This window comes from Carettochelys insculpta, chromosome 15 (genome assembly GCF_033958435.1).
Source record: "Carettochelys insculpta isolate YL-2023 chromosome 15, ASM3395843v1, whole genome shotgun sequence".
Taxonomy (NCBI): domain Eukaryota; kingdom Metazoa; phylum Chordata; order Testudines; family Carettochelyidae; genus Carettochelys; species Carettochelys insculpta.
In genome coordinates, this window is record NC_134151.1 from 37,016,769 (window position 1) to 37,031,351 (window position 14,583).

General features: G+C 43.1%; 1 protein-coding gene across 1 annotated transcript; it reads right to left on the bottom strand.

The window, feature by feature from the left end:
- Window positions 1-3,354: 3,354 nt before the first annotated feature.
- SOX30 (SRY-box transcription factor 30) lies at window positions 3,355-14,535 on the bottom strand. Its single transcript, XM_075009869.1, has 5 exons — window positions 13,638-14,535; window positions 12,158-12,397; window positions 9,322-9,501; window positions 7,000-7,492; window positions 3,355-3,733 (listed from the first exon to the last, which is right to left on the bottom strand). Exons 1-5 carry the CDS (start codon window positions 14,533-14,535, stop codon window positions 3,355-3,357), a joined length of 2,190 nt encoding a protein of 729 aa, XP_074865970.1.
- Window positions 14,536-14,583: the final 48 nt, after the last annotated feature.

The window sequence follows — 14,583 nt, forward strand, 5'->3', positions numbered from 1 at the left end:
CCTGTATATCAAGAACTAGAACATAAGAACATAAGAATGGCCATACTGGGTCAGACCAAAGGTCCATCCAGCCCAGCATCCCATCTGCCGACGGTGGCCAGTGCCAGGTGCCCCAGAGAAGGAGAACAGAAGACAATGATCAAGTGATTTATCTCCTGCCATCCATCTCCTGCCCTTGTTCTGAAGGCTAGGGCACCATACTTTATCCCTGGCTAATAGCCATTTATGGACCTAACCTGCAAAAATTTATCAAGCTCTTTTTTAAACCCTAATAGAGTCCTGGCCTTCACAGCCTCCTCGGGCAAGGAGTTCCACAGGTTGACTGTGCGCTGTGTGAAGAAAAATTTCCTTTTATTAGTTTTGAACCTACTACCCATCAATTTCATTTGGTGTCCCCTAGTTCTTGTATTATGGGAAAAGGTAAATAATTTTTCTATATTCACTTTCTCCACACCATTCATGATTTTATATACCTCTATCATATCGCCCCTCAATCGCCTCTTTTCCAAACTGAAAAGTCCCAGTCTCTCTAGCCTCTCCCCATATGGGACCCGTTCCAAGCCCCTAATCATCTTAGTCGCCCTTTTCTGAACCTTTTCTAATGCCAATATATCTCTTTTGAGGTGAGGAGACCACATCTGCATGCAGTACTCAAGATGTGGGCGTACCATAGTTTTATATAGGGGAAGTATGATATCTTTTGTCTTATTATCAATCCCTTTTTTAATAATTCCTAACATCCTATTTGCCTTACTAACTGCCGCTGCACACTGCGTGGATGTCTTCAGAGAACTATCCACTATAACTCCAAGATCCCTTTCCTGATCTGTCGTAGCTAAATTTGACCCCATCATGTAGTACGTGTAATTTGGGTTATTTTTTCCAACATGCACTACCTTACACTTACCCACATTAAATTTGATTTGCCATTTTGCTGCCCAGTCACTCAGTTTGCTGAGATCTTTTTGTAGTTCTTCACAATCTGTTTTGGTTTTGACTGTCCTGAACAACTTGGTGTCATCTGCAAACTTTGCCACCTCTTAAATGGTAAGAGCTAGGACCACCAAATTTGGCATACAGCTTCCTCTCATCATAACGTAAAGCAAGGTCAGGGTTTGGTTGTGCCAGGAAAATGGGATGTACCTGGGATGGAATTACTTCTCATAAAACCAAACAGAAGAGAAACAAAATCACTAGGCAGGTGAAAGGGGCTGGCTGGGGATGTCCCTCCCTCATGGCCCAGGGCTGCTCCAACCTTGAGGATCCCACCCTCAGGCACCCTTTAGGGAGGGCAGGGAGATTCAGCCCCCCTGCGTAATTCTTCAGGAGACATTCCTGTTGTTCCCCTTTGTCAGGGATCCTGGGGAAAGAGCAAAGTTTGCTGCATTCTTCACTCTGGATGGGGAGCACAGAGGGCAGATGAGCAGGTCACTTTGCTCACACTCCTTGTTTTTGAAAAACACAATACTTTAAATAAAGAAAATACACTTTGCTTATATTCATAAAAAAAGAGGAAAAACCAAACCCTTAAATGAGTGAAGGACCCAAGTAACGTCAGATAACTGTGCTAGTGCTATGTAAGTAGTGATTCCTTGGACACCTAGTGAAATGATATTGCTCTGATATGGAGATAAAGTTTTCACTGAATATATGCACTTGGTGCAGAAGAAATGATTAATTCAAGGGCAACCCACATTCTAGAGCTGATCCGCTAGTACTGAGGGACGGCCAGGGCAGAAAGCACAGCATGCCTAGTCTCCCCAGGCAAACAGCAGGTTGGGATCCTTTTGCTGTGTTTGAGAACACAAAGGGAAACAGAAATGCCCAGGCCAGGCCAAGCAGGAATAACGGGCTGGCTAGGATTGTAGCCAAATCCTCAGAGGGCATGCTGCAGAATAACGGTGAAGCAGGCCTTGCCACACATCCTCTAGGTCTGCTTGCTCCAGGATTCCTAAAGCAGATGCAGCAACTGCCAACCTGGGTAGGATCTGGCAGTGTTGGGAAAACCTGCCCATGTTGGCAGTTGCTGCATCTGCTTTAGGAATCCTGGAGCAAGCAGACCTATCCCTGGAGATGCCCGTTTGAACTCTTCAAAATCCAACTGTGATCAATGGGAATTTTCCCCTTGATTTCAAAAGGAGCAGGATCAGGCCTTCTGTTTGCAACAGGTCTAAACAAGGAACATAGCTCAACTACAAGCTCTGGTCACACAGGGGTCTGAGTGCAGCCCTTAGCAGGTCCTCTCCATAAGACTGATGACTACACACACACAAAGTTTGTCATCACAACACACAGCACTGATACCACACATTTCATGTGACTTTATTTCAACAGAACAAAAGCAGAACAATGAGATACTCAGCAAAAGAAATGGGAAGAAATGAAAAAGAAAATAAAAACTAGTTCAGGTGACATCAATAACTACATTTGGCAATGAAATTCTGTATCTCACTTCAGCAGAGGCACATTTTCCAACTAACAAATTTAATATATGGGCTGCATAGATATTAATGCTAACTATACTCAGGGATCAAATCATAGTCCACTAGTATAAGTTATTTCACAGGGCAAGACTCTGTCACCCTGACTCCCACTGAATAGCACCTTAGTCTCCAAATGGTCCCCATTTAAAGCAATGGAACTCTTGCATAAGATACAACTTAATGTGAGTATGGGTGGTAGAACTGGACCCTACATTTGCAACGTATTACACAACAATTTTTAGCAAAAATACAGATTATACAGAAAAAGAAACTAAATTAAGTTGCTAAATAAATATATCACGGTATCCAAAGGGCAAGTCTGAAAGCACTGGAGATTTACCCCTCCTCACCCCAGTCCCTAGCCTCCAGTGCATTTTATTGCATTAAGAATTACATTTTGTTCATGAACCTGTGGCATAGGAACAGAATTATTTCACTTACTAAAATACCTAAAGTAAAACTGCCAAAATGAATGCAAGTCCTGGGACACTGACAGCCAAGGTCTTCATTCGAGCCAGCACTTAAGCACATTCTTAAATCCGTTCCTATTTAGAAAAGCACTTACACCCAGGTTTAAAGCTAAGCAGGTGTTTAAATGCTTTCCTGAACAGGAATGTTCCTGTGATTCCAGGCCCAAATCCAGGCCTTGTGTGAGCAGGTGAAAACCCAGAGATTTCAGTGACAGCCCCAGGTCTGTGCCTGGCTTCCCAAAGTGCTACAGGATGATCAGCATTTTTACAACAATCTGCACTTACTGCCAGGGTGATTTGGGTTTCTCCTTGAACACACGGACTAAAAGGATATCATTGGACTGAAATGTTTATTCATATTTTAAAATACTCCTGCATATTGTTAGCACAGGGTTTAATAATTACAAATCTCTTAGCACTTTCCCCTCCTCCTCCTCCTCGCTATCAGTCACATTGACTTGTTGGATGCTGGAGGGCGTGGAAGGGGTTGCTGTGAAAACGTTCTCCAAAGCTCCGATATCCAGCTGCGGCATGGGGGTTAAATATTCTTCCTCGCTATGGCTGTGGCTGTAGTAAGAAGCCCCCTCTAGGCTCTCACAGCTGCGGGAGCCTTCACTGTGTGTGCGTTCGTCTGGGTACTCCCTGAAAGGGTAGTCTCTATTCAGGGCAGAAAACATAGCCTCGTGCTTTTGGTACTGGTCTTCATAAAAGCCAAGGCATTCGGGCACGGAGCTAGGGAAATTCCCATAGCCAAACGGAGGCCGGCTGTATGGGCACGTGCTGCAGTGGAAAAGACCAAAAGATGATAAATCAAGCTTTCTGCCATGACGCTAAATTGTACTACATAAGGACTAGGTATGACTAGCTGTATTTCTATTGGGGGCCAAGGATGAAAGTTACCCAGATAACCTGCATCAGCCAATTCATTGAGTAGTGAGCTACTTAAACAGGCCCATCTCTATAAACTCTTCAGCCACTCAATATACAAGGAGAGCCATACCTAGGGTCTATGACAGAGACACTAACCTACCTATGCAGCTTTGTTTGCTGCTGGACACACCCAAGGAGTTGCTTGTTAGAAACACTTCTCTTTGTTAATGTAAATAATGTGACAGATAGACTAGGGCCCAGCAAGCCATTGAGAATTTTAACAAATGTATTGAAAACCATAAAACCCAGCATCATAACCTAATGGGGGATATGACAGAGCTCTAGAAAATCATGAGCAGTGCAGCAGCAAAGTGTTATTTACCTTGCCACACCATGCACAAGAGTTTTTTACCCTTTCCATAAACTAAGAACCCGGGGTCATCCAATGAAATTATTAGGCAGCAGGCTTCAAACAAACAGAAGGAAGTTCTTCTTCATACAATATCCAGGCAGCCTGTGGAACTACTTGCTGGGGGATGCTGTGCAGGCTAAAAGTACAACTGGACTCAAAAAAGAATTAGGTAAGTGCATGGAGGATTCAACCCCATGCTCTGGGTGTCCCTAAATCTCTGTCTGCCAGGCACTGGGACTGGATGATCACTTGATAATTGCTCTGTTCTGTTAATTTCTTCTGAATCATCTAGCACGGGCCACTGTCGGAAGACAGGCTACTAATTAGATGGGCCATTCATCTGACTCAGTAAGTCCATTTTTATGTTCTAACCCAGTTTATGTGATCTCTGGGGTGACTGTTCACAGAGGTGTGGTAAGCAGGCTAAAACCCATCCTTTTTAAACCATGTCTTGCAGCTGCTAGGTTATTATTAAAGAAGAATGATGTCAAGTAATCCTGTCCCTGAGAGTATATTATATAAAGAGGATACATCGGTGGTTCTCAACCTGGGGCCTGCTTGCAGCCTGATCAGCACACAGCTGTGGCCAATGTAACACACACAGGCAGTATGGCAGTATATAGATTGTGTGTGGCTGCCATCCACATGAGACAGCAAGAGCCCACAGTGGTAAACAGGTTGAGCTTCATGAAGATACATGGGTAGGCATTGTGTAACTGACAGCTGTGAGTCGTAACAGAGGTAGCTGTGTTAGTCTGTATTCTAACAAAACGAAACAGCAGTCATGTAGCACTTTAAAGACTAACATAATGATTTATTAGGTGATGAACTTTCGTGGGACAGACCCACTTCTTCATACCAATAGCATTTTCAGTCTTTAGGGGGCTATATGACTGCTGTTTTGTTTTGTTAGCTGTAAATGAAGAACTTCTGAAAAAGAATCATACAAAGTGATAAAAATTATTCCCAAAACAATTGCTTAGTGACTCTGAGTTGTTATCTTGATTCAAGACCCCCAAAGGCAAAGTGTGTTATGATTTATACAGCACTGCAGATTAAATAAAGTGTGTGAAACAAGTAATGGAGCCCTTCTCTAACGATATCACAGTTTAAAGACATGTACTGATTCAAAAAAGAGGCAGGCTTCCATCATGTCTTAAGTGAGCACATGGCTACGGTCACAAAAGCAGCTGGCACAAACACAGTCGAGAGATCTTTCCATGCCCAGTGGCTAATTTTTAGCACACAGTTTTGAACAGGCATTCACTTACACAGTCAGTGCTACATAAAAAGATGGTTTCCACGCAAACAAAAATCCCCACAGAACTGAACTGGCAGAGGAGTTTCTGTTAGAGATGTCTGCCTGGTGGTGGGAAATATCACCTTCCAAAGCCCAGTTTCTGCCAGAACACCAAACCGACTGTTATGAGATAAGCAAAAACCAAACCAAACCCAACAGCTCAGGAGCTCTGTCTAGTGATGGACATCAAAGGCCAGATCATCTTTAGTGGCCAACTTGAAGACATCAATACTAGTGTGTGCATTTCAAATGATGGTAACCTGGGGCTGTTATTTAAGGTTTTTGAACTTAACAAATGCCCATAGACTGACTTGTATTGCAGATATGACGTGTCAATAAGGTACTCTGATTTTCATGGGTCTGACTTACCCTTTCTCATGAGGGCAAATTCTGCTGACATCAATAGAAGAGTACAGCTTGGAAATCAGAGCACAATGTGGTCCCAGATCTTTAAACCTCACCTCCAGTTGTGAGACTGAATTCCCTCTAAAATCAAATACAGGACCACTGGCTACTTACAAAACATAGGCTATGAAAATGACCACTGAGCTCGCTCATACCCCTATTCAGAGTGACCCCAAGTTTGTGGAGTGTGAATTCTCTGCATGGATCTCTGTGCACTAGTTGGCTACCAGGTCCTAGTGCCTGAACAGAATATTTGGGTGTTGCTGAATTGGCTTCTACAAGGACACTGGAGTCTGCACCTAGTCCCTGTTGAACTGATAGTGGTTTTAATACTATCTGATTTTTTTATTTCTGTAACTCTTCCTCAATGGCTGTGTCTACACACATGGTTATGAGCTATCCGGAAGATGCTAATGAGGCGTGGATGCAAATCTTCCATGCCTCATTAGCATATTGGCATGTGGTTTGGAGTCCGGAAGAAGCTCTTCTGGACTCCAAAGTACATGTGCAGACACACAGCCCGCAGGGATCTGCCAGAAGGAAACCCTCCTTCCGGAAGCCCCTTCTCCCCAAAAATCTTCTGGAAGATCCCTGTGGGCCACACGTCTGCACGTGTACTTTGGAGTCCGGAAGAGCTTCTTCTGGACTCTGAACAATGTGCAGGTATGCTAATGAGATGTGGAAAATTTGCATCCACACTTCATTAGCATCTTCTGGATAGCTCATTACTGTGCCACTTCCGGAAGAAGCAGCATGAGTTGACACCACCAATATGTTTCTGCTGAATTCAATGGGGAAGAAGGCAAGCTCTCCTATTTCCTCTTCCCTTGAAGCCATCCTAACAGCTCCCCAATTGTGAGATGTGCCAGCGTGAAGCTGCTCTGAGTTGTACCCAACTACCAGTCGCTCCAAGCCCACTTTCCACACAGCCTCCCAATCCCAAGCTAAAAGCCATTGGGCCAGTCTTCCGCTCTTTGCATTCTTTCAATCAGCAGTAGCTTTCACTGACCTTTAGCACATCCATGTTCTCCCTAGAATTTAAACGAATGACTTCATTACCTTGATGGGAAGTAGTGGGGTCCAGGTAAGAAATACGGGTGATGAAACGAAAATCGAGGAGGCGCTCCAAAGAGAGTGGCTGGATGACCAATGGGTGGAGGTTGATAAAGATGTGAGTGAGGCATGGGAGAAGCCTGGGGAATTGGTGCACTTCTAGAACAAGCAGGAACACCTGAGTACTCCTTAGTGGGTTGATTATTAGAGGGAGGAAATCTGGAGTGAGCAGTACTGGCATTACTTGGGGTCCTGCTGGAGCTCTCAATGCATATTGGGGTAGGTCTCTTTATGGAACAACTTGATCCAGAAGATACATGATGAGCTTCTGTCTGGGGAGGTCCAGCAAAGTGCTGTGGTGGGACTACAGGGTGAAGAGGCAGAGTTGGAGCTGGGACAGCGACTGGTGTGGTGCTTCCAACACTCGGCTGGAAAATTGCAATTGGACCTGGATGTTGAATGGAAGGAGCTGGCAACTGGATCGCAGAAGGGGCTTCACCTTTCGAAACAGAAAGGATTATTGATCAGTCATGTATGAAGGGGTCCCAGTAACAACAGCCTTTGAGAAGCATCACCTGAGCTAATTACACACCCAATAGAAAGACAGACATTGCAAAGTCCCCCTCCATCTCCCGAACCAAAACCAGAGACAGTTCAACATTTCTAATGTCTCTGGAAATCCCCTCCACAGAAACCAAACACAAAACACCTCTGCTGAGTAACAAGCCCGCCTCTGTCACACTGATATCTGCAGCTGAATGTAATTTAGGTAGCTTATCAAATTTCAGAAGGATGGCATTAGGTTAACTCTAAATCTGCTTTATTGAAATCCTACTATTACAGAGCTCCCTTCCAACCCATCCTTCCAGACCAGCTTTAGGGTAACACCCTCATAAATCACACTTATATGCCACTTCGGAAGCTGGTATGGACCTGTAATCTACACATACAGAATATATGAATATGTTCTCAACTGATGTAAACCTGCTGAGTTTTATTATGGCGCTAAGAAGCAGAATCAAGTGAAAACATCCAACTGTCCCAAGAGACAGCTGTTATTTTTAATTTATTTTGCAAAAGGACAGACTCAGTGTTTGTTCACCTTATCATACTTTATAGACCTGTTTCTATATCATTGTAATGATAACTGTACTATTGTTTAGAGTGTTCCTTTCCTACAAAATGATCCCAATGCATTTTGGGGGACATTTTCAAAAGTGAGAAACAGAGTAGGTACCCAACACTATACAATAGTTTAGAACAGGAAAAGAATATCATATCCAATCAAAACTACAAAAGGAATTTGGGTAGGTAGGCTGTAGCTATTCGAGGTGAAATCTAGCCAGGATCTACTGGTTTTATTACATGTAACAGTCTAAATATTACATAATAGCCATGAATGCAGGGCTTTGGTTTTTCTTAGCTGCTCTAGCACTGCCTTGTCCAGACTGGGACAAGTGACTCACTAACACTCCTTCCTGAGGCATGCTTGGCTTTCCCAAAAAGTCCTCCATCCGAATACTGCTGAGCTGCTTAAGTGGTGAGATATGGGACCATAAATCAAGGGGTTTGCACGGAATATGTGTTTTCACTGACCAGATAGGACGCCACTTTAAAAGGAAGCCCCAACTGAGATAAAATTATGGGGGTACAATTTTGCACATGCACTTTTCTGTGCATGATGCTCTCATCATAAGCAGGTTTTCATGCGTACAGAAATTTAGATTTGTGCATTCAAACTGTATAGATTTCCAAATTAAAGTGACAAAGCAGGCAAGGTAATATATTTCATTGTGTCAGCTTTGGTTATGTTACAACAGAGACAATCTTTTGAGTTTATACGGAGCTGTTGTTCAGGACATGAAGAGCTCTATATAAGCTTGAAAGCTTGTCTTTCTCACCAACAGATGATGGTCCAATAAAAGCTATTACCTCATTCACCTTGTCTCTCTAATATTCTGGGACCAACATGGCTACAGCAAAAGGCAAATCAGCTAGTTAAATACATAATTATTCTAGCTGTGTATGCAATTAAATTGTAGTACATGCAAAACTGTGGCCGTGGAAACACTGCACATCTACAAGGGCGTATGCAAAACTGGACCTGCAAGTTTAGATGCAGCTTTTAAAATGGTAGCAATCACCACACTATTAACATCTTTCCCTGGGACACATTTTCTGATGCCCTTCACCTTATGCACTTGCGCATCTTTGCCACTGGATTGCTGCCTTAAACACACTTATGCTGGGCTATTCTTGACCTTGTACAGGATACAGATTTTGTATTATTATTGAATTAATTCACCAAAACTAAACAAACAAACTCACAGACAGGATGTCCAATATTGTTCTGTACACTGGGAATGACCACAGAATAAGTGGGTGATCGGAAAGGATAAATTGTGGTTGGGTTTGTAGTGATAATGTTCTGAGAGGTGCCAGAAAATACAGTAGAGACCGTCAGTGGGAACCGCTTTCTTTTGCCAGGTCGTGGTTGGTACACCCAACCTGTAGGAGAGGAAATGAGAAAGCTTAAGGCAGATTTCATACACGTATGGGTGTGTTTCTTCCTTTGTAACATCCACAATTCTGAAAATTCTGTATGAATCTACAAGAAAGGCAAATGCTCTTCTGGTTGATGTTAGCCACAAAACTCCCGTTCACTTCAATGTAACGGCAGGCTGAGCACCATATCAAAGCGCATTATTTTATTCTTTTGATATTAACATATGTTATTATGTGATCACCACAGGAGATACAGGATCACAAAACCAGAGGGGCCAGCATAGTGTAAGTTAACACCACATTATGAGGGGAAGGAACAGGAGAAAATGGTAAAAGATCTTGGGCTTTATTTTGAGAGATATTTTGGAGCACAAGCTTTCGTGGGCAAAGACCCGCGTGCACCTGACGAGGCAGGTCTTTGCCCACAAAAGCTTGTGCTCCAAAATATCTGTTGGTCTACAAGGTGCCACCGGACTTCTTGTCATTTTTGAAGATACAGACTAACACAGTTACCTCTCTGATACTTTATTTTGAAAAAATATGATAATGTTAAAAACGTGGTTGTGGATCTATAATCTCACTGGCTCCCTAATTTTCACCTTTACCTGTGCAAATTTCAGTTACACCAGTGAGACAGTGGAGATGTAAAAATTAAGAAAGATTTTGGCCCAATGGGAGCAATACATTTATTACTTCAGGCAGAATTAGATTTCCCTGTGATACATACACCAATTAAATAGAAATAGACTTTCAAAGGTACACACACAATTCATAGAACTGGAAGGGCCCTCAGGAGGTCATAGAGTCCAGTCCCCTGCCCTTTTGGCAGGACCAAGCACCCCCCTGCCCTTTTTTTTTTTTAAATCTATTTGCCCAAGATCCCTAAATAGCCCCCTCAAGGATTGAGCTCACAACCCTGGGTGTAGCAAGCCAATGCTCAAACCACTGAGTGAGGGGAGATTATTTATACCTGTGAGGTTTCATTAAGCATTTTAGACTTTTTGTTACTTTATAATGTTTAAAGAAAGCCTGACTGTTTGGAAGTGTTTAATATTATCATTTGTCTTCTGTTTGTTGTTGACATAAGACATTGAGATTTTGTCTATTCTGGAATTACTCTGTGGCAGCCTGGAGAAGAAGCGGGATTATGACATCACAAAGAGTGCACCAATTTCTATTTTAGTGACATTTATTCAGTTTAAAACTCTATTTTCCGCCAGTTTAAAATACTCATGAGAAAAATACTTTATTAAGGATTCACTACTCTGCCCCCTTCAGTTAAAGGGTGAGAACTGAAAAAAGTCTCATTCCACATATCAGAACCTCCAAGAAGTCCTCCAGTCAAACACAGAAAGCCAGACTTGAGTCCTCATTTATCTCTGAATTACTTAGACTAGTGTAATATAAACATCTTAAAACTGGAGTAAATGGGAAATGAACAAGTCACTTGGTATTTCTGTCACGTATCAGAAGAAGTGAGTTAACTCACGAAAGCTCATGCTCTAAACTTTTCTGTTAGTCTATAAGGTGCCACAGAACCCTTCGTTGTTGGTATTTCTGCTGCATCTCAAGCAATATTTCATGAAAACGCATTTTCAGTGAACATGGGGATTTTTGTTTGGCTTTAACATTCGTTTTTGACTTTAACATTCCCTTGCAGTTTTGCAACCTAAATGTTGCAGCATTATATCTGTGCATGGAAACATAAAGGCTATGTCTACACTATAGGGTTTTGTCAACAAAACTCGTGGAGCATCTACACACAAAATGCATTTTGTCATCAGAAACTGTCAACGAAAAAGCTGCATAGATGCTCTGGGGGGCCCTTTTGTTGACAGAGCAGATCAAAAGATCCATGTGTCTTTACGTGTAGATTCGATCTGTTGACAGAAGTTTGGTCAGAACATCTCTTTTGATGGTAACTTCTGTAGACAGAGAGGCTTCTAGTGTAGAGGTAGCCAAAGTAAAACTCACTAAAAATTGTTTATATGAGAAACTGACTAGATTAATTTTTTTGCCCAATCGTGAATGAAAAGATATAAACAGAATACCTGTTAAAATGTAAACTATATTTGAAAATCCCTTCCCTTTTAATAATCTATCTTGTAATTAGTGTTATAGGTATAGATTTATTTATTTTTAATTATACGAGTATGGGATGCTATTATTATTTACTTTACTACTCTCAGGCTAGAAGCTGTTAATCCACAGCTGAGGTTGAAACATATATTAATCAATCTATTCAGAGGCATTTCTATGGTCCTTGTCACCGTAGTATCTAATATTTTTATATTAAAATGCCTTTAAGGAATAAGCAACTCTTGAAGCACAGGGAATCCAGAGTTAAGAATACAGTGCTCCAAGAACCTAACATTAGAAGTTGAGGACCCTCCTCTTTCTCACACCCACATAGCGGTTTCTCCTTTTCATTCAGCATACTGATCCTCATTCACTATATGGCTTTTACTTTCCCAGTCCTAGTGGACTGGATGCCTGTTCCTATTACTTCATGCTCTCTACCTGTCACTTCCCCTTCTTGGCATCTGTACTCGTCCATGCAGAACACTCCACTAGGCTAAGACTACTTTATAAAGTCAATATTTTTGAGTCATGCAAACTTGTAAAGCATAGTGTAAGGAAGTATATGCATTTTTTTTACCAGGAAATTCTTCTCTGTGCTTTTCTTTAATCTTTTGAGCTTCATCATAATAGGGCTTCTTTTGCTCTTCAGTGAGTTTGTTCCACTCTAATCCAAGCTGGACACTGATTTCTGCGTTATTGGCAGCTGGGTTAGCTTTGGCTAGTGCTGGCCGGTGAATTCTTGCCCATACCATAAATGCATTCATTGGACGTTTTACATGGCCATTTCTGTCTTTGCTAAATGGTGTATCTGGTATCCCTACATAAGACAAATTGGGAAAGAATACCATTAGACAGACAGCACATGCAATGTTGCCGTAGATCATATTTAGAGAAAGAATCCAGCAAACACAAGATAACACTTGGATTCTGGAACCTATATGCCTCCCAGACTTGCCCCTGGGAAAATAGTTCAAATGTTGTCAATTAAGAGAAAGTGGAGTAATGATTAGCCATAAATGAAATGCCGCATAAAGAATAATTTAAATATTTGACATGACAGCATCAGTTATTGTGGCGTGGTCTCGCTGACATTTCACAGATCAGAGCAGATTTCACCATATTAAAAATTGTTTTTTTTTCATTTGACTAATTACAGTGTTATGTAATGCATATATTTATAAAGACTCCACAGCATCAGTGTAAGCTTATACACACTGCAACAGGAGTGCACCCAAACCCTGACCTTGCAGGGATGACATTCCATGGTAATATGGTATTTCAGTTTCATAACCATTCAATGCTGGGCTTCTCCACTAAGTCTACCAAGTGGTGCTAAAGTTTTTCTGAAGTGGACACCTCTGCTGGAAGGACTTAATCTGTTAAATGATCATCATGTGCAACCAATTTCCAGTCCCAATTTGAGCTAATAACCTAAGGGTGGAAGATTTCTACTCACTTAGCAAGCAGTCCCTCTATGAAAGGTATTTAGAAATACACCCATTACTTAAACCCTGCATTACCAATCAAAGGATAAGAGTCCATTAGCCATGAACATATCTCTTAAATAATTATTTTTAAAAGACCACAATTGAGCTCTTGAATCCATTTTTAAAGATTAAGCCCAGATTTTCAAGAATCGGAGCCTAAAAGCAGTCTTACTGCATACTTAGGAACTTGCCTCATTTTCAAGCATTCACTTCGGTATTGGGCCGCCTGCACTCTCAAAATTGGGCCAGTGCCTACACATGGACTTTAAAGGCTGTTTTTAGGCTCCTTTTCTTGAAAATCTTGGACTTTATAGTGAAGAATCAGATACCTGCTACTGGGGGCTAAAGTCAAACCTGAAGGATGCAGCTGCACAGACATCAACAGACCAGAGCCCTGTAAAACCAAGCCGAATATAATCCTGTATGTTTACACTCTCAGTGCAGGTGGAAATGACATTGGACACAACTTGGCACAGAAAGGCCATTGTTTCCTAACTGATAAAATTCCAACTGTGGGGCAACACTTGTTGAAGCCTTGGAAATTCCAATTCCATTGCCATAGACTAATACCTGCATCAGAGGGCAGCACTGTGAGGGGCACATCCTTAGTTTCTATTTTGACTGAAGGTTCCAGTAAGGATTGCATTTTAAGAGGCACTTGGGCCAGGGGCACTTTAGTCACTCGGATCAGCTCAGACGGCGATGGTCCCTGAAACTGGATCCTGGCCCCTGAGGGTACTGGATGGAGCGTCAATGGGATCTTCAGGTCTTGTGGCTGCTGTGCTCCAAACCCACCAGGTAGCTGAGCCACAGGGACATCACTGCTGGCATAAACCAGGCCACTGACAGATCCAGCCTCTTCCCCCTCCTTGCAGTCCTCACCAGCTGCCTCGACCTGCTCTGTCTTGATGTCTTTTCCAGTGTCCAAAGCCATGTTGTCCCCCCCAGTCTCTTTCACTATTACCTCTTTCTGTGTCTCCTCTATGTTCCCTCTTTCCTTATCCCCTCCTCCCTTGAGGGTGCCACTAGCCATCAGCTGGGCCCCCTCCTTCCCTGCTCGTCGGGCCACAGCGGCCTTGAGGTCACCCCTCTTTTTCTTGCTGCAGCTGCTGCACCCCAGCTGGCCCCCGTGCTCCTGCTCCTCTGATTTTGCCTGCAGCACCCGACGGGGCCCTCTCTCCCCCTCTGGCTCCCCAGATGCCAACACAGCTGAGGGGGGTGGCAGCAGCTTGCTGGGGGCACTTTGCCCATCCAGGGGGTGCAGCTCCTTGCAGGGGTTGCCCTGTGCAGGGAGAGGGGACAGCAGCTGATGGGGAGGCCCTGACCTGGAGGGGAGGTACAGGAGGTGCGTCTCCCTGCCCCCCTGCCTCGACAGGGGGTGCAGGAGAAGTTGCTCCAAGCGGGATGCCTCCTGTCTGGCCTTGGGGGGGGGCTGGCAGGGGGGCTCCTCCTGCGGCCCCCCCTCCATGGGCCCCGGCGGGAGGGGGATTGTCGGGGATTGTGAGCTCAGCCGCCT